General features: G+C 35.9%; 1 protein-coding gene and 1 long non-coding RNA gene across 15 annotated transcripts in view; one reads left to right on the top strand and one right to left on the bottom strand.

Moving 5' to 3' along the window:
• Positions 1-13,510, top strand: part of LOC106881179 (uncharacterized) — a 73,724-nt gene extending 60,214 nt beyond the window's left edge. For all 14 annotated transcript variants that reach the window (XM_089339939.1, XM_089339928.1, XM_089339934.1 and 11 more), the window contains 10 exons: positions 647-743; positions 1,552-1,577; positions 2,843-2,933; positions 3,573-3,595; positions 5,180-5,201; positions 6,058-6,147; positions 7,470-7,498; positions 8,970-9,035; positions 9,815-9,970; positions 10,451-13,510. In XM_089339939.1, the coding sequence (XP_089196065.1) occupies positions 647-743; positions 1,552-1,577; positions 2,843-2,933; positions 3,573-3,595; positions 5,180-5,201; positions 6,058-6,147; positions 7,470-7,498; positions 8,970-9,035; positions 9,815-9,970; positions 10,451-10,558 (708 nt within the window). In that variant the 3' untranslated portion in view covers positions 10,559-13,510. The remainder of the gene's footprint in view (positions 1-646; positions 744-1,551; positions 1,578-2,842; positions 2,934-3,572; positions 3,596-5,179; positions 5,202-6,057; positions 6,148-7,469; positions 7,499-8,969; positions 9,036-9,814; positions 9,971-10,450) is intronic.
• On the bottom strand, positions 13,390-20,015 carry LOC149131418 (uncharacterized). Its single transcript, XR_016238012.1, has 2 exons — positions 19,879-20,015; positions 13,390-13,464 (listed from the first exon to the last, which is right to left on the bottom strand). It is a non-coding gene; the product is annotated as an uncharacterized LOC149131418 (long non-coding RNA).
• Positions 20,016-20,339: the final 324 nt, after the last annotated feature.

Below are 20,339 nucleotides of genomic sequence, written 5' to 3'. Positions count from 1 at the left end.
GATCAAAATAGAAAGGACACACTAATGGATGTAGAAAAATAATTTGTAGGTGCAGAATAAGACAGGCAGATCATGGCTGGAAAGCTGGAATTCCTTTAATTATAGGTTGTTGTCTCAGTCAGTGTGACCTTGGGCTAAACTGCAATGACAATATTATAAATCAAATTAACTGAAAAGCATTGGAGTATCAAACTAAACGTATTTAGTTTCCATTCTTCAAGTGCTCAGTTCAAATTCCACCCGACTTCACTTAACTTTCCAGTGTAAAGGGTTGATCAGAATCAATTTAATTTTCAATTTATCTCCAAATTTGGGACACTCGTGGCAAGGGACAAAATCATTATTGTTTAGTTAAAAAAGTGATTTTAAATTCTCAATCGCAGGATAAATTACCCCTATTTTGCAGAAAAAAGTGTAGGTGGTTAGCTGTGGACTCGAACTCACATCCCCATGATTACGTGTCACAATGCTTTGACTGATTAAGCTAAACTACCCCACTACAAATTCCTCTGCAAATTTAAGATGTATAGAAATCTCGCTTTATGAGACGTTATCATATGTTAAATTCAAATTACGACAAACATAAATAAACAAACGAAGTTTGCTGTTAGAAGCGTTGAGATGTCTTATTTTCATTTCTTCTCAGGGCAGAAAATTTTCCAGAGATCCTAATAAAGCCACTGAAAATTTATCACAAGCAATATCAAAATTGAAACCAGTTGCAACTGGTAAGAATGATAAAGGTTAGTATATATTTCTTTTGATTTCCTATAAAAGTGCTATTGAGTTTATATTATCTACAGATAAGTTTCTCTCAGCTCAACCATCAAGCTTGTAACCTTGTCGGAGTTTTTTTCTGGGGGCTTCAACAAAACCAAAGGCCCTGAGATCTTAACTGCAAACTTCAATTAAAATATGTACCTGTTACCGTTTTTTATTCTTTTAGTCTGGTACCAAACACCTTGGTTTTCAGACATCTGATTGCTTAACTGTGACATCATCCTAATATGCAGACACTGTTTTCTACTGAACTAAATAACTCTTAACCCTTTTGATACCAAAATGATTGAGACCGCCGTGGTCTGTGATACAAACACCCTGTTTTAAAGAGATTAAAACTTCCATCATAATTCCATGTTAGCATATGTTCTATATACCAGCTAGTGGAGGCGCAATGGCCCCGTGGTTAGGGCAGCGGACTCTCGGTCATAGGATCGCGGTTTCGATTCCCAGACCAGGCGTTGTGAGTGTTTATTGAGCGAAAACCCCTCTAAAAGCCCCACGAGGGTTCTGGCAGGGGATTGTGGCAAACCCTGCTGTACCCATCAAGTACTGGGGTTGATGCAAATGACTTGTCCCCTCTCTTCAAAATTGCTCGTCCCAAACCCTGCAACCGACTGGCATCCCTTTTGGGGGGGAATGTTGTGGCCTCAGTCACTTCTACACTATGAAAATCAGATAACTGGCAATAAGGGATCTGGGTCTCAAGGAAAATAAAACAGAATAACCCTTATTTTTCTTATCACTAATATCAGTCTTTTCTGTTTTCAGTAGACTATGTGCTTCCAGTAAATAGTGTAAGTATATTTTTATTGTTCCTTTTTTTCTCTTACTGTGGCTATGCTGGAGCATGCCTTCAGGCTTTATTTATTTATTTTATAAGCTTTCATGGGTTCCTGGACAGACAAGTCTGACTATCCCTATTTATTTTCAAAGGATTATATTTTTATGTATTTTTCTCATGACTGAGAACTACATTACCTAGAATCATCAACAAACATGGCGCAGGAGTGGCTGTGTGGTAAGTAGCTTGCTTACCAACCACATGGTTCCAGGTTCAGTCCCACTGTGTGGCACCTTGGGCAAGTGTCTTCTACTATAGCCTCGGGCCGACCAAAGCCTTGTGAATGGATTTGGTAGACGGAAACTGAAAGAAGCCTGTCGTATATATGTATATATATATATATATATATATATATATGTGTGTGTGTGTGTGTGTGTGTGTGTGTGTGTTTGTCCCCCAACATTGCTTGACAACTGATGCTGGTGTGTTTACGTCCCCGTAACTTAGCGGTTCGGCAAAAAGAGACCGATAGAAGTACTAGGCTTACAAAAGAATAAGTCCTGGGGTTGATTTTCTCGACTAAAGGCGGTGCTCCAGCATGGCCGCAGTCAAATGACTGAAACAAGTAAAAGAGTAAAAGAGATAGGTTCTGACATCATTAAAAACATTGTTACATGAATACAAGTCTGTTTTTCATAATGTAACACTATGTTACTTAGTGAAGGCACATGGTTTAGTGGTTAGGGTGTTTGGTTTACAATCATAGATTCATGAGTTCAATTCCCGGTGATGTGTTGTGTCCTTGAGAATGACACTTTATTTCATGTTGCTCCAATCCACTCAGCTGGCAAAAATGAGTAGAACCTGTATTTAGTCAAGCAATAGATATTTTGAATCTGGTCAATACATTCCATATCCATATATAGTAAACACACACAACAATTTTGTTGTGACTCAATTAGGAAAGAATGGGCTTGTTTTTTCTTTTGTTTATTTTTAGTTACCTGTAGAACTGGTAATGGTACTACATAAAAAGCATTGGTGCTGGTGCCATGTAAGAAGCACCCAGTACACTCTTTAAAGGGACTGGCATTAGAAAGGGCATCCAGCTGTAGAAACCATGCCAAAACAGACTATGGAACCTGGTGCAACTCCCAGCCTTGCCAGCATGAGAAATGAATTTTAAATAATGTCACTGCTGCTGCTGATGGTGATGCCAATGATGATGATGAGGCATAATCATCGTCATAATATAATTATTTTTGTTTCTTCTTTCAGAGTAGAAAACATTGCAAAGAGAATACTAAAATCTCGGAAAGTTTAGCTCTGGCACTGTCCAAACGGATTGGTTCCGATGAAGAGGATGGAGGTTGGTAAAGGTTTCCTTTCATTTCACCTAAAGACACATAATCTCCCATTAACCCATTTGTGTGTGTTACTGACTATCGGGTTCCTATTGACCTGAAAATGTGAACCAAACCAAACCCCACTCCGCCTTCCCCTGAAATGTCTTATTTTTCGAATGTCAAACCGGACCCGATTCAAAGAGAGTTAGAACCCACTAGACTTCTATTCCAGGCAATATAGTCTTTAAATTGAAGGGTCATCAAAGTAGATGTAACATATCGAGTGTCAGAAATTATTATGTGCCACAAGGAAACATCACATTCAGAAACTCTCTCCTTCACACTTCAAGAGATAAAAAAAAATCAAATGAAGAGCCTAAGATTTATCCGAGGTCAAATTATTCATGTATGACAAGTATGGAAGTAAATAGTGAAGCCGTTTTCACGTGATAAGCGATTACACACACATCTCTGTTTTATATATAGTATAGATATATATATATACAAACATATATAAAGGTTAATGAAGCTTTTCCTTTACACATTGTAAAAAGCTCTGCCTCTCCAATTTTTTGTTATTTTACTTTAAATTTGAACTCTTTAGACATTTATATATTGTTTTGTTTCTTCTATCTAATATTCATCTTTTCTACTTTCCATAGACTATGTGGTTCCTGTAAATAAAGTAAGTACATTCACAAAAGTATATAGATGTTTATGTAAATCTTTGTATATGGATATGTGTATATATGCGTATATGTATGCATGTGAGCATGTGTGTGTGTGTGTGGCATGTAAAAAGCACCCATTACACTTTTGGAGTGGTTGGCATTAGGAAGGGCATCCAGGTGTAGAAACCCTGCCAAATCAGACTGGAACTTGGTTCAGCTCTCCGGCTTACCAGTTCTCGTCAAACTCTAACCCATGCCAGCATGGAAAATGGACGTTAAATAATGATGATGGTGATGATGATGATATATATATATATATATATATATATATATATATATATATATATATGTATATATATATATATATATATATATATATATATGTATATATATATATATATATATATATATGTATATATATATATATATATATATGTATATATATATATATATATATATATATATATATGTATATATATATATATATATATATATATGTATATATATATATATATATATATATATGTATATATATATATATATATATATATGTATATATATATATATATATATATATATGTATATATATATATATATATATATATATGTATATATATATATATATATATATATATGTATATATATATATATATATATATATATATATATATGTATATATATATATATATATATGTATATATATATATATATATATGTATATATATATATATATATATATATATGTATATATATATATATATATATATATATGTATATATATATATATATATCTATATATGTATATATATATATATATCTATATATGTATATATATATATATATATATATATATATATATATATATATATATATATATATATATATATATATATATATATATATATATATATATATATATATATATACACATACATATATGTAATATGAGAAACTGTAATAGAAGGAACAGTGTGATTCACCTACCTGTCAGGTTCCCTTTCAGTGTCAACTGTCCAACTGGGTTAAATCCAAGAAGCGCTCTACCTGTCTAACCTATTGCTAAAGGCTATAGCAAATTACCTTTCTAACTTGTATGTCTGCACACATCCATCCACTCCCACTACCTGAAGCCAAAGAGGTCCACGCTTGTCTTACTTCTGCCTATGTGAACTCACTCACTCCTCCTCTTCCAGTAGGGCCCCTCAGCCATTGACCCTTTCCTCCTGATTCACCTCATCTCCACAATACACACACATATATATATAATTTTTCATATGTAATCGTTACTAATATAGCAAGAGATTTAACGACAAATTTAAATATGGACGAAACCTAGAAATGTGCTATTGATCTCCTATTCTTGACTTTTGTTTGATTTTTGTTTGTTCTCAAATGTATTCCCTGAAGACGTGTAAGGCAACTTATATGATTGACTTAAATTTGACGGTCAAATATAGCTTTATACAGAAATGTTGACATAGGAATAAATTACAATAATAATGGATATTAGCGTCAAATCTCTCTCTTAAATTTAAATTTAAAACTTTATATATATATATATATATATATATAAATAATTTTCTTCATTTTTGCTTCAGTCCACCTGGCAGCAGTCAAAAGGTAAGTTGAAAATAAATTTCTCCTCTCAATAGAATTATTTTATTCTTTTATTCTGTTGAAGGCTTCCCTCATTGGGTTGCCACCATGTGATACTGTGATCTTCAAAGGTTTTTTTTTTCATTATTGATCAATCAACCACATTTCAGTCTCATAGTTTCTTTTTATTTGATTTGGTTAAGTCTTAGCTTTTTTTTTTTTTTTTTTTTGGCTTAAAGGCAAACTCGTTGAAGCACTAGTTTACACACACTCTCACGTAGACAAACACAAATGTACTCATACATAAATACAAACACACACACTCAAATATAAACACACACACAAATACTGACAGACTCGCATACAAATACAGACTGACAGACATACTATACACTAACAAATGCAGACACTCACTCAAGTATACACATATACACATGAACATACACACAATTACAGACAAACACACACACATGTAAATATATACACATGCACAAATTGAACAATACACCAACATTACAATAGTCTTAATTAATGCAACAGTATAACAATAGTGACTCAACAATGTGAAAACTGATAAATAATTCAATAATATTTGCAATAAATTTAATCCTTTAGCATTTAAACCAACTATGTCCAAGCAAAATATTCTACCTGCTCTATGTTCAGACTGGCCAGATCCAGTCTCTCACACCTACTCTACCATGTTATTTCTAAAATTAGACAACAACATTGTTGAAATCTCAAAGCAACAAGATAATACAGGATTAATTCAATGCAATGTGAATAAATTAGCATTACATTTGATAGAGTAATCTGAAGTCTAAAGAGTTAAAGTTTAAAATAAAACAAACAAAGCAAATTATCTGGTTTCTCTTTTCAGATTCATTAATCTCACCTATGACACACAAAGAAATGTCTGTAAGAAAGAAGTTACCAATTCCACCATTGTTCAATACTTCAAATTATAATGGTGAGTAGTTCTACCTCCTTCTTTTTTTCATTTCTTTAGTTCTTTCCTGCTTTTTTCTTCCTTTATTTCAGAAGTCCTATGATTTTTACCTTTATATAAATGGTATTTCCTTTCTTGAGGTTTTCCCCATGACTTTTCTCCCAAAACAGAATTATGATAAACATCTTTTAACATCTATAACACTATTGTTGTTGGCATGCCGTCGCTTACAACGTCGAGGGTTCCAGTTGATCTGATCAACGGAACAGCCTGCTCGTGGAATTAACATGCATGTGACTGAGCACTCCACAGACACGTGTACCCTTAACGTAGTTCTCGGGGATATTCAGCGTGACATAGTGTGACAAGGCTGGCCCTTTGAAATACAAGTACAACAGAAACAGGAAGAAAGAGTGAGAGAAAGTTGTGGTGAAAGAGTACAGCGGGTTCACCACCATCCCCTGCTGGAGCCTCATGGATTTTTAGGTGTTTTCGCTCAATAAATACTCACAACGCCGGTCTGGGAATCGAAACCGTGATCCTATGACCAAAACTCCGCTGCCCTAACCACTGGGCCATTGTGCCTCCTATAACACTATATTGAACTGTAAAACATCAAGTCATTCCAGTTTAATTCTTTTACCTTAATGTTTATTAGCTTAAAAGCTGCACTCTATGTGGACTTCACTCTAACTTCTGCAGCAGGACAATTGGGCTTGCAGCCCAAAACTAAAGAGAGCTAAATAACATGACTATAATACATTTATAATGATTCTATGTCCCGGCGATGTTTGACCAGAGGTTAAGGATGGATGAGAATTAATTCTGTACTATTCTATTGTTCCAGTCACAAGTTGAATTCCAACTGTTAGCGAATTTGTCGCAAAATTCTTATCTTGATGTAAAATTAACAAAGCAAATGTCATTTATCTCCCGCTTGATCTCTGACTTTATATAACAAATGCCAACCAAGATGGTGTGACTCAGCCTGCTAGAAATAGTAATCCAAATGCTTTTAAATCAGATCCCAATGCTGGATGTTCAAAAACCAAATGAAGAGCAGATTTTCAATTCCGGGATCATCCTGATTCCAAAAAGGTATATGTCTATGTAGAGCAAATATAGACTGAGATATAGGGGTCCCAGACAGACAGAATTTCACTTTTAATATTATAGATTATTTTGTTTTGATAAATAGTTGTTGTTATTGTTGTTGATGTTATTATTGTTATTATTACTTATCTATTTTTTCAAGAGCTTATTTTTGTAATGTGTATTATCTTTTTCATTTATTTTTGTCTCTTTTTCATTGTTTTTTTTTTCCATTTATTTTTATTTTCTAGAAAGTTCACATCAACAAGATCCCCAGACCGTAAGTTGTTGATTCTGTATCTCCTTCTCTCCCTCCATGCATATTATAACATTCATAACAGTTATATTATATAAACAGTAGAATCACAGAAACTACTGTTCTGACCCATCACAAACTACCATCAAAATCCATAATTAATATCAACCCAATAGCTACTGATAAAAGCAAGTTCTCAATGTTTTTACCTCAGACCTAATTGGCCAGCTGCTTGCTGATGTCATTAATCTCAAACAAAATCTTATTTAGATGTTATTTTTACATCTGAATGCAGTGATTTGGGTGACACAGCTGCTAGAGCCATGTCTGTCAACCATTTTTCACCTATGGGCGCCTTTGGTTCTTAATCTTACTCAGATGGACTGTCCCTAGCCCTTCAGTGTTTAAAAACATCATTTATTTTTATAATTAAATATTATTAGTGATTGTATGAAAAAAAAGTTGCTAAAATATTCCATGAATTGTAGATGCATAACAAATTTATTGCAGATAAAAATTTTAACAACAAAATCTTATATGGACCCCAGTTGAGAACCACTGTTCAAGAGGGTTCAAGATCATCATCATCGTTTAACGTTCGCTTTCCGTGCTAGCATGGGTTGGACGATATGACTGAGGACTGGTGAGACCAGATGGCTACACCAGGCTCCAATCTGATTTGGCAGAGTTTCTACAACTGGATGCTCTTCCTAACGCCAACCACTCCGAGAGTATAGTGGGTGCTTTTACATGCCACCGGCACGAAGGCCAGTCAGGCGGTACTGGCAACGGCCACGCTCAAAATGGTGTATTTTACGTGCCACCTGCACAGGAGACAATCCAGCGGCACTGGCAACGATCTCAAATCACTAATGTATGTTATATGGTATTTGATATATCTGTGTCTGTCAATATATTTCAAATACATGATACTGGCCACTCTGAGTTATTTCCCTTTGTTCTTTTTTGCTTGCATTATGCATATTACCTAGGCCATAAACATGTTCTACTCCTTTTTATATAAACCTAAGTTTCTTGGCTACTAGATGTAATGTCGGGCAATTGTTGCACTGATGATGGCTATCGGGCCAGAAACATGTGTACAAATGTCATCTTATCTCCAGATAATTGTGTCCTCTTCCTTTACGACATGTCAACTGTGGAGCATTCTTGATTTTTATTATCTCCCCTTTTCATGTGAAGCTGGCCTTAATTGCCGTTTGGTAATTATGATTCATCCTCTAGAAGTGAAAATAATTTTAATAAATCAAGAAGAATTTATGTTGTATGGTATTTAATATGCCTGTATTTATCTATGTTATTCAAATACAAGCTACTGACTGCTCTGCTATTTCTTTATGTCATATTTGTTTAAATTATGCAAAATACCAACATCACAAGTGTGTTCTACTCTTTTATATATATATAACAATACAATAACCTAAAAATAATTGAAGAAAGTCATTTAAAAATATTTTTATCAAATCTTTTCCAGTTTGAATGGTTCCATAGCAAAAGCAATCGGGAAGTAATCAAAGAACAGTTACTTCAACATGAAATGGTATTTATTGGTTTTCTTGGTTTCTCTCCCCACCCCCATCTACTTACAGTTGACAACTAAGTGGAATTGAATGTTAGAATTTCTAATAAAATTTTGCTGATTTAAATAAGGTGAATGTATGCTTAAAACATTTACTTCCCAACCATATGGTTTTGGGGGTTCAATCCCACTGCTGGGTGCCTTCTGCTATGGTCTTAGGTCATCACTGCTTGGTAAGTGTAATTTCATACACAGTAACTGTATGGAAGCCCATTGTGTGTGTAGTTTGCTGCCTGTTCCGTTAAGGGAAGATCAATGAAAAAGTATTCCATCCAGTTAGGGATAAATATCATCTAATGTACACAGTATAAAGATATGAACTACTTATAGTTTCTTGCTGTGAAGACATGTGGCTTGGCAGGTCTCTGGAATCACAAGGCATGTTACAAAAACCTGCCTAGACACTTGTCTTCAGAGCAAGAAACTGTTAGTAACTCTTATCTTTATACTATATGCATAAAATGACTATATGTGTATATATATATATATATATACATACACACACACATCCGTCCCTACATTCCGAGTTCAAATTCCGCCAAAGGTTGACTTCACCATGCATCGGGGTCAGTAAAATAAGTACCAGTTGAACACTGAGGTCAATGTAATCAACTTACTGGTTCCCCCACTCCACTCCTGAAATTGCTGACCTTGTGTCAGAATTTGAAACCAATATTATGACAATATCATTTGGGAAAAAATTGTAATTTTATAATGCTATTTTCTTCCTTTCTATATAGGATGGAATGTTTGCCGTTCGAAAAAGCAACCAAAAAAGCAGTTTACATAGTTATTCTTTGACATTTTACCATAAAGGCCAAATATATAACTTCCCAATACGCACTCGAGTATCAGATATGAAATTTGCCCTGGGCTACGAGAAACCAAATGAACCTGTGAGTAATTTTATATTATATATATTTCCCGAGCGTCCAATAACACTATCTGTATCACGTCCTCACCTTGTTGTTTTTTTGTTGTTGTTGCTTTTTGTGTTTTTTTGAACTTATATATATATATATATATATATACACACACACACACACACATATGGGTACAGGACGTCACCAACAGTGCAAATAACATGAAATACATAAACAAACGAAGGAGAAACAAGTGAAATACGTGAACAACAATATATATATTATTTACTATTATATATATGTATGTAATCATCTTTGTCCTTCATCAACAAAAACCCTCAAGTACTGTAAATTTGAGGCCTTTGAATACCAATGTTAGAAATCTGTATTAAGCTAGAAACATAGATTATTAAATAAGAACAATATACAAAATTATAATTAATTTATTACAGAAATTAGTTTCAGTCTATTTCTTTACTTGCTTATTCATTTATTTATTTTTATCTTTTGCAGGCTTTTTCCAGTTTAGAGAAACTTGTGGCTTATTTCAAAGAAAACAGGATCAAACTTGCTAATAATGAGCTGGCTATTTTAACAAAACCCCTGCCAAAATTCAGCTGAATTTCATCACCTCCAACAAGCATATTCTCTGTAAATACTAATTTCACATAGGAATGTTTAATGAATATATAAACAGATGTTGAAACAATGATGATGATGACGACGACAATGATGATGATAATGATGCCAACGACAATGATGAGGACAGTGGTGATGATGATGACGGTGTGATTCAAACTTGCTGTGTAGGTGGATCCAGTGTTTGGATGAAGGGAGCTTCTCTGCAAGAGAGTATTAAGAGCAGGTCATTTAGTAATTTCCATTTTGTCATGGCTTCCTACTCACATTTATCCTAAAGAGGCAATGACAGCTTGGAGCTTCTTGCAGTAGAACGAGACAAGCTAAGTGGACATTCTACGTGTTTTGGTAATTGTAGTTTTTGGAACTAGAGGCAAAAACTCACACACATACACACTTACAGATAAGGCAGTGAGCTGGCAGAATTGTTAGCATGCTAGGCAAAATGCTTAGCAGCATTTTGTCCATCTTTACATTCTGAGTTCAACTTCCACCAGGATTGATTTTACCTTTCATCCTTTCAAGGTCGATAAAATAAGTACCAGTGAAACACTGGGGGTCAATGTAATCAACTAGTACTTTTCCCCATAATTTCAGGCCTTGTTCCTTTAGTAGAAAGGATTATTATTATCATTATTATTAAGGCAGTGAGCTGGTAGAATCATTAACACGGCAGGTGAAATGCTTAGCGGCATTTCACCTGTCGCAATGTTCTGAGTTCAAATTCCGCCAAGGTCGGCTTTGCCTTTCATCCTTTCAGGGCCGATAAATTAAGTACCAGTTGAACACTGGGGTCGATGTAATTGACTAGTCCCCTCTCACAAAATTTCAGGCCATGTGCCTTGAGTAGAAAGGATTATTATTATTGTTGTTGTTGTTATTATTATTAAGGCAGAGAGCTGGCAGGATATTTAGCATGCCAGGCTCAGTGACGTTTCATCCGTCTGTACATTCTGAGTTCAAATTTCGCCAAGGTTGACTTTCATCCTTTCAGGTACTGGCTTTGGCCTTGTGCCAAAGTCTGAAATCAATATACACTTACAGATAGAAAGAGAAAAAGAGAGACTTTATAATTTATTAATTGACTACAAGTGACATAAACACTTTGCCTCTTCTCAAATACTCACACATATAAATGGAGAGAGGGGTGGAGAGAGAGAGAGAGGGAACAAGGGAAACATTAAAACATCTAATGTCAAACAAGTCAGCATTGAATCAGTGATGCCAAATGAATATCAATAAAATGGTTGCCAAAATATTTCCCTGCTATGAGTAACAGGGCATTGATTTTGCTCGTACTTCATATCAATGTATTTAATTGGCAGAGCACGGTTTAATTTCAGTGTGTATTTATTTAGATAGCAAAGCTGAATAAATATTTATCGAACATTCATAAGTTAATTATTCATTTATATACTTCTTCAGCTATTTTGTTTAATGCCTGTGGAATGCAATGATATGAAAAGGTACTGAGATGTACAATGATCCTGCATTTCCTATTAAGTAAATGCATTTAAAAATAATAATAAATACGCCCTTTTAAAGCCTAGCCAAGCTCATGGGCCCAGTTTCAATGGCGTATGTATTCCCCAGCTGGACGGGACGCCAGTCCATCGCAGCGTTACTCATTTTTGCCAGATGAGTGGACTGGAGCAAGGTAAAATGAAGTGTTTTGCTCAAGAACACAACGCGTCGCCCGGTCCAGGAATCGAAACCACAATCTTATGATCATGATGCTGACATCCTAACCACTAAGCCACACGCCACCACAAATGCATTTTTACTCAGCATTTATTGCAAGTAACTCTAAGCTGTTCTCTCTCTCTCTTTTCCCCTCCCTTCCTCTTTCTCTCTCTCTCTGACAAACATCAGTGAATATTCTTAACAAGAGGTTAACTTGTCCAAACTAATAAGTTCCAATTGAACACTATGTTCCAATTGAATGTAATCAACTTATTGGTTCTCCTGCTCCATTACTGAAATTGCTGACCCTGTGTTAAAATTTGGAACCAATATTATGAAAAGAGGTTTATCTCCCTTACAATTACCAAGGTATGCTCACCTTTTGTAGAATCCAATCTTGAAAAAAATCAAGTAGAAGACTTTCGCTAATTTCATCGACTGACAAGCAGTGATAAATATATAGTTCTTGTCCTTCCAGTGGATTCATGGCTTTTGTCATTCTGAAACTGGTGATTATACTGCATAAAGGCGCATGGTTTGTACAAAGTAGGCGTAGGAGTGGCTGTGTGGTAAGTAGCTTGCTTACCAACCACATGGTTCCGGGTTCAAATTCTTCTCAAGTCAGCTTTACCTTTCATCCTTTCAGGGTTGATAAAATAAGGACCAGTTGAATTCTAGGGTTGATGTAATCAATTTATCCCTGCTCCCAAAATTTCAGGTCATGTGCCTATAGTAGAAAGGATTATTATCAAGATTATCATTGTCATCATCATCATCAGTTTCTTGATTCCAAATTGATCTTATTCTTGGCAGAATTTCTGTGGATAATGAGATACAACCTGTAACCTTAGATGTCCACATGATTTCAATAAGCCATCAGGTGCTTAAAACTTTGTTCCAAAGAGGTAAATCTTCTGTAGGTGCTATACAAAACATTCCTGTTCCAATCTCCTTTAACCATTTGTCTATGTTATCACTCACAGTCCCCTAATGCACCAATTGTCACAGGTACAACCTTTGCCAATTTTATGTTTCAGATCCTCACAAGCTCAAATTTTAAGGGGTTGTATTTTTCCCGATTTTCTTTGTCTCTTGCTGTAATATCTGCTTGTTATGTTCCAAAATACCTCCTTGATCATACTAAACAAAAGTATTCTCCATAATTACTAATTTCATTGATATACCATGTCATCTTGGATCATCAACTACAAAAAAAAAAAAAAAAAAAAAACCAGAAAAATTCTCACAAAATTCAATGCAATTAATCTCATTTTTATTTTTGCTTTTTTTTTTTTAATCAAAATTCTTACCTGGTTTCAGTATTATTTCTTTATAAGTGTAAGGTGCTGAACTGGCAGAATCAATTAGCACATCGAGCAAAATGCTTAGTGGTATTTTATCCATCTTTATATTTTGGGTTCAAATTCCGCCGAGGTCGACTTTGCTTTTCATCCTTTCAGAGTCGATTAAAATAAGTACCAGTTGAGTACTGGGGCTGATATAATGAACTTGCCTGCTCCACCAAAATTGCTGAACTTGTGCAAAAATTATCATCATCATCATTATTATTATTATTATTATTATTATTATTATTATTCAGTAGTTTTATTTTTATCACATGATTTCACTGCACTACCGAGTGCAGCTCTGTGTGCCTTGGGTATGTGCTGTGGTGCTCTTACTTTTACTGTGTTGAAAGTGTTTTACATAGGATGTGTGCAATGCCTAATCATGCTATTTTCTGTATGTTATATATACTTGTAAGTCCTGGTGTTTTTGTTATGCATTTGAATGCTTTTTATCATACCTAATGCACCTACTATAATAGGACTGTTTCTGTTTTTAGTCTCCACATCCAAGTTATCTCTATTTCAAGATTTTTGTATTTTGAGTTTGGGTCAGGTTTTCTCTGTTTCTCTTAGAGAAACATTGTCATCTGTTGGTATTGATACATCGATTATTATTATTATTTATGCTATTTAAAAAATTTTGGGGAAAATTCATGATTTTTATCAACCCTAAACCTTACTGGTCATGAGATATGCCAGAAACAACAGCCAAATCTCCCTTGAATCATGCAGTTTTTTTTCCTGAAAATATTTACTTATTTTTTTTCACAGAAACAGGTCTATAGTATAGTATAGTGTGTAGTTCCCAAAAAAATTCATCGTGCATAATGCCCACAAAATTAGTCCAGAGAGGCGAAAGCGAGGTGGGTGGGACGGGGCGGGGTTTTTAAAAAAATGCATTTTTTGCTAAAAGTATGCTGCAGGACATTCCCAAGGGCACTGTGGAAAAAAAAATCTCAAAAATCCCCATCAAAATGGAGAAATTCCAGCTTATGTGGGTCACCTATAGTTGACATCTGCCGAAATTAGGGGCAGTTGCCCATGCAAAGAAATTCTGTTTTGTTATTGTTATTATTGCAGTTGTTGTTTGTAATTTCAACTCCAGTAAGTTAAAAGATAAAATGTTTTATCTTTACTCAGTGTCAAGGGGAAAGAGATTTTTTGTTCAACCAAGAGATTTTTGTTAAACCTTGCTCAAGAAAATTTTTCCAAAATTCTTTCTTTATTAAAAGAAGTATTGTTAATTTGTTTTTTATTTATGAATTTTAACTAATTTTTTGTCTATTTTTGTTTGTTTTTTGATAATAAAGTTTACAGTGATAATTATTTTGTAACTTCTCATTCCATTCTTAAATTAAACAGCATGGTTGCCGTCTTTTCCTTGTCATCATTATCATCACCACTACCACCACAATCTTCACCTTTCACCTCCTCGTCATCATCATCATTGTCATCACCTCCTTCACCCTCCTCCTCCTCATCATCATATTTCCACTTTCTATGTTCGTATGAGTCAAACAGGTTCCACCATTCGAGTCAGGCTTTTCGAGTATAATCCGCCCTTTTTTCCCAAAGTTTAAATTTCTAGTGCGTACTATATACGAGGTTAAAAATGAAAAAATATTTTCTAAGCAAAATTTTCTAAGTGATAAATATGTAAAGGCAATTTACTTAATATTTATTTTTCACTGACGTTATTACTCTTATTTCTTTATTTTCTGCAAACAAAGTGCACAAAAAAGCTACACGTTTGCATTATGTTATATATACAATAATAATAAAGGACGTTACCGTATATACGATTACAAACCAAGGATGTTATATAGACCGTCTTCACTCAAGTTAGAGAAGGGGTGCGTATTATACACAAGGTTTAGGTTTCTCAGAGGTACAGCCCCCTAAAAATCCCCTGCATATTATACTCAAGGGTGGACTATACTCGAGGATTTACGGTATTTAGAATTACTACCCTCCAAAACATGTCAGAGACCATGTCTTGCTTGTACATTCTATTTTCAACCTGTCTTCTATGACTGGATGGCCTTTTTAATACCTAACCCCTTTACAGAATGTACTAGGTTTTAGAGAGAGATTGTCTTGTCCTCCATAAGACTAAACAGTCCTTTTGCCCTGTGCTGTCTTTGTTTATTAATCAACTCTTTTAGTGAATCTAGTTGTGTACATTATCAGTGTCCCAACACTAGATATGTTGCCTCTACAAACGATATATATATATATATATATATATATAAAGCAAATAAGTAAGAACGGGTGTCCAGGTATCAGTGCATTGCAGTTGTTTCATGTGGCTCCATTTAATCAATCAATGCAAACATTACATCAATTTGAAATAAACCACTCTCGTCAGGAGCATACGACCATACAGATTTCTTATTTCTTTATTGCCCACAAAGGGCTAAACATAGAGGGGACAAACAAGGACAGACAAAGGGATTAAGTCGATTACATCGACACCAGTGCGTAACTGGTACTTAATTTATCGACCCCGAAAGGATGAAAGGCAAAGTCGACTTCAGTGGAATTGGAACTCAGAACGTAACGGCAGACGAAATACCGCAAAGCATTTCACCCGGCGTGCTAACGTTTCTGCCAGCTCACGACCATACAGATTTCTACCGTTATAATTTTTTAGCAATTTTTTCATCAGTACTAGATAGTAAAAAAATTACATTGCTTCTTTTTGCTATTATTGTAGCAGAATGAATCTAGGGAAAATAGCAGAATGAATCTAAACATGCCATGCTTGAGGAGACCTATTGAGTCAAATACATCAAAATCAAATGGAAATTGTGGTTTTGATCCCCGTGCTGGTGGCACATAAAAAGCACAATCCGAATGTGGCCGATGCCAGCGCCGCATTGACTGCCTTCCATGCCAGGGACACTTTAAAAGCACCAACCGATCATGGTCGTTGCCAGCCCCCTCCGGCCCTTGTGCCAGTAGCACATAAAAAGCACCCACTACACTCTCGGAGTGGTTGGCATTAGGAAGGGCATCCAGCTGTAGAAATACTACCAGATTAATCTGGAGCCTGGGGCAGCCTCCTGGCTCCCTAGACTCCAGTTGAAACGTCCAACCCATGCCAGAATGGAAGAAAGACGTTAAACGATGATGATGATGATGATATCCGCTTCATAGTAGCCCACATCTTCTGTATAAAAGCTTATGTAGGATGGAACTATTGAAGAGTTTGGCATGCACGGTATTGTCTAACATTGTTTTGAATACATCCTTTAGTGAGTTTTAAGTGAAAGTAGTTGAATGAATGCAGCGTGGTTTAAGCTCTGATAATATAATGTCTTCAGATTAATAGGATTCAGGATGAATAATCATTAAGAAAATACAAAGGTAAGTTAAGATTGACCACACCTCAACGTTTACCTACGATGCTAAAGTGGAATACATCAACTGGCATACCAAGTTCGTTCGTCGGCACTCCGTCGCTTACGACGTCGAGGGTTCCAGTTGATCCGATCAACGGAACAGCCTGCTCGTGAAATTAACGTGCAAGTGGCTGAGCACTCCACAGACACGTGTACCCTGAACGTAGTTCTCGGGGATATTCAGCGTGACACAGAGTGTGACAAGGCTGACCCTTTGAATTACAGGCACAACAGAAACAGGAAGTAAGAATGAGAGAAAGTTATGGTGAAAGAATACAGCAGGGTTCGCCACCATCCCCTGCCGGAGCCTCGTGGAGCTTTTAAGTGTTTTCGCTCAATAAACACTCACAACGCCCGGTCTGGGAATCGAAACCGCGATCCTATGACTGCGAGTCCGCTGCCCTAACCACTGGGCCATTGCGCCTCCACGGCATACCAAGTAGAACTCTGTTAAAAGCATTACATGGTTTCAAAATGTTTCTTGAAGTTGAAGATAAATGTTGGATAAAACACAAAACATAGTGTCAAAGATTCTGCTTTCAAATCTCTCCTTGCTACAGCTGCTACTTTCATGTTGAAAATCAAAACTTGTGTGTAACAAACTCACCTCCCTCAAGAATTAGGGGGGGGGGATCGTCCCTTAAATAGCTGATATAGGGACTCTTGGCTAAGCTATCACGTTAAGGGGTGGACAGTCTGTGTACAGCTAAATGGACTTGACCATCACATGATGAACCAAAATGGGTAAGGTAATAAGGTAAAATGCAGATACCTAAAGGTAAAAGAACGATCATGCTTCTGCTACAAGTTAAATGTTTTCCATCCTGCTATGGCAAACAGTCATGGAAAGATCCATGCTAGGAATATGGTAGAGATGGACTATATGTAATCTGAACCTTTCCCCCCCTTATTTATTAATTTTTTTGGTGGAGATGGAGTATATGTAATCTGGGTATACCCCCCCCCCTTTTAAATTTTGTTTTTTTTTACGCAATCCTGTTTCAGACCAGGGAGAATCCGATTTTGGAAAAATTTTTTTCAAAAATCTCAATTTCAAAATTTCGATCCCCGCCCCCCGGTTTTTATATAGATCCACAGGCTAAACCTAACCCTAACCCTAACCCTAACACTAGTTTTGTGAGATTTGGCTGTTATTTCTAGCATGTAAATAGCCTGCTTGGTGGGGGGGGGGGGGCAATTGAAATTTTTCAAAATTTTTTCTTTCAGAATCGGAATCTCCATAGCCTAAAACGTGGGGTTCCGTAAAAAAAATTAATAAATAAGTGGGGGAAAGGTTCAGATTACATATAGTCCATTTCTACCATTTTTTTTACGGAATCCCACGTTTTAGGCTATGGAGATTCCGATTCTGAAAAAAAAATTTTTGAAAAATTTCAACCCCCACCCCACCAAGCAGGCTATTTACATGCTAGAAATAACAGCCAAATCTCACAAAACTAGTGTTAGAGTTAGGTTTAGGGTCAAGGTTAGGGTTAGGGTTTGAGTTAGGGTTAGGTTTACCCTGTGGATCTATATAAAAACCGGGGGGGGGGGGGTCGAAATTTTGAAATTGAGATTTTTGAACATTTTTTTCCAGAATCGGATTCTCCCTGGTCTGAAACATAGGATTCCGTAAAAAAACAAAATTTAAAAGGAGGGGTATACCCAGATTACATATACTCCATCTCCACCACCAAATGTACAAGTTCTACAAGGCTGGAGGTGTCACAAGGTTCACAGAGAACTTGCTGAGTGGTATCCAAGAGTTCAGAAAAGGCCATTTGGAAGGCATCCACGATGATGGGTATATATGTGTGGGGGGAGGGGGTGAAAAGATCAATGGTGGTAGGGGTGAAATTTCCGAGGCTTCCACCTCACCCCCTACCCTGTTTTCCGGACCCCAAAAATGGTTTTGTAGCATATTAAGTCACCAGAATTCATTCAACGGGAAAAGAATTTCCAATGATTCCGGGATATGAGATGAGTGTCCAGTCTTCCCAAGCCCCTTTTTTTTTTCCGAACAAAAATAAGGGATTTGTAGCATATTAGGAGGTCAGGGGGCACTGTCATGATATTAGCTGTCAGAATTGAAAGTAGAACTGACAAGGAACGTTACTGCTGGTTTGAGTTGATTCTTTGGCTACTGACTAGCCGGAGCTATCTATCTGTCTGTCTATCTCACTATCTCTCTCTATCTATCTATCTATCTATCACTCGTTCACCTCTGTTTGTGTCCGTAGAATTTATCAAATTAGAAAACGCAAATTTAATATAAAAATATATTTTCTGAAATTGCAAATTATTTAAAATATAAAAATATAATTTTCAACAGAGAGAATTTATCAAAATAGAAAACAAATGAAGTTTGAAGTTTAAAAATAATAGGATCGCGCGACTGCGCATTCGGGACCACTCTGCTTTAGGTGTCAAATTTGTTCCAATAACTTTCGAGTGATAGATAGATAGATAGATAGAGAAACAGACAGACAGATAGCTCACTCCGGCCAGTCATGGTAGTAGCTGTCAGTAGCCAAAGAATCAACTCAAACCAGCAGTAACGTTCCTTGTCAGATTTTTCTACTTTCACTTCTGACAGCTAATACCATGACAGTGCCGGCCAGGGTACTTGAGTCCATGCAAAAAAATCGCGTTTTTTTTTTTTTTTTTTTTTTTTTTTCTGAGAGAATATCGTGCGGGTGAAAGGATCAAATAATACCCAGCCGCCCTATCGGGCAGCTTTTAAGTTAGTATATTATATATCCGTGTACCAAATCCCCTTATAGTAGCCGCGTCTTTTGTATTTGTGGTGTGATGGAGGAAAAAGACAACAAGAAGCAAAAGGACAGAATTAAACGTTGGACCTTACCTTGTCGACCGCAGCGGAGTACACAATCGCTCCTGATCAAAACATGTCTTTCACGTAACCTCTCTGTTTTCTGACTGACGCACGTGCTAGCCTTCGACCGCGTGTGACCCGACTTCCGGTCTGACCCTTCCGGTCTGGCTTCACTTCTGTTTGCCTCATCCACCAACAACACACAGCTCATCACACCACAGTATTTTTGGTCCATATAGGCATACCTACACAAATGTGCTCCTCCCCCACGATTTTGTTTCCCCATAACTTTCAGGAAAATGTATATTATATCGGAATTTAATAAAATAAAATAAAAACATTGTTGTGCGCACCCACAGTAAGTATGTGAGCGTGTCCATTTTTTTTTTCGCATTAAATTCCACTATAATCGTAATCTACACCATCTGAAAGGTATTTGTAGAAAATTTCATTTAAAAATATCCAATTTCCTGAAAGTCATGAGAAAACAA

Source organism: Octopus bimaculoides, chromosome 22 (assembly GCF_046866305.1).
Source record: "Octopus bimaculoides isolate indiv1 chromosome 22, ASM4686630v1, whole genome shotgun sequence".
Taxonomy (NCBI): domain Eukaryota; kingdom Metazoa; phylum Mollusca; class Cephalopoda; order Octopoda; family Octopodidae; genus Octopus; species Octopus bimaculoides.
This window is presented reverse-complemented; position numbering and strand designations above follow the sequence as displayed.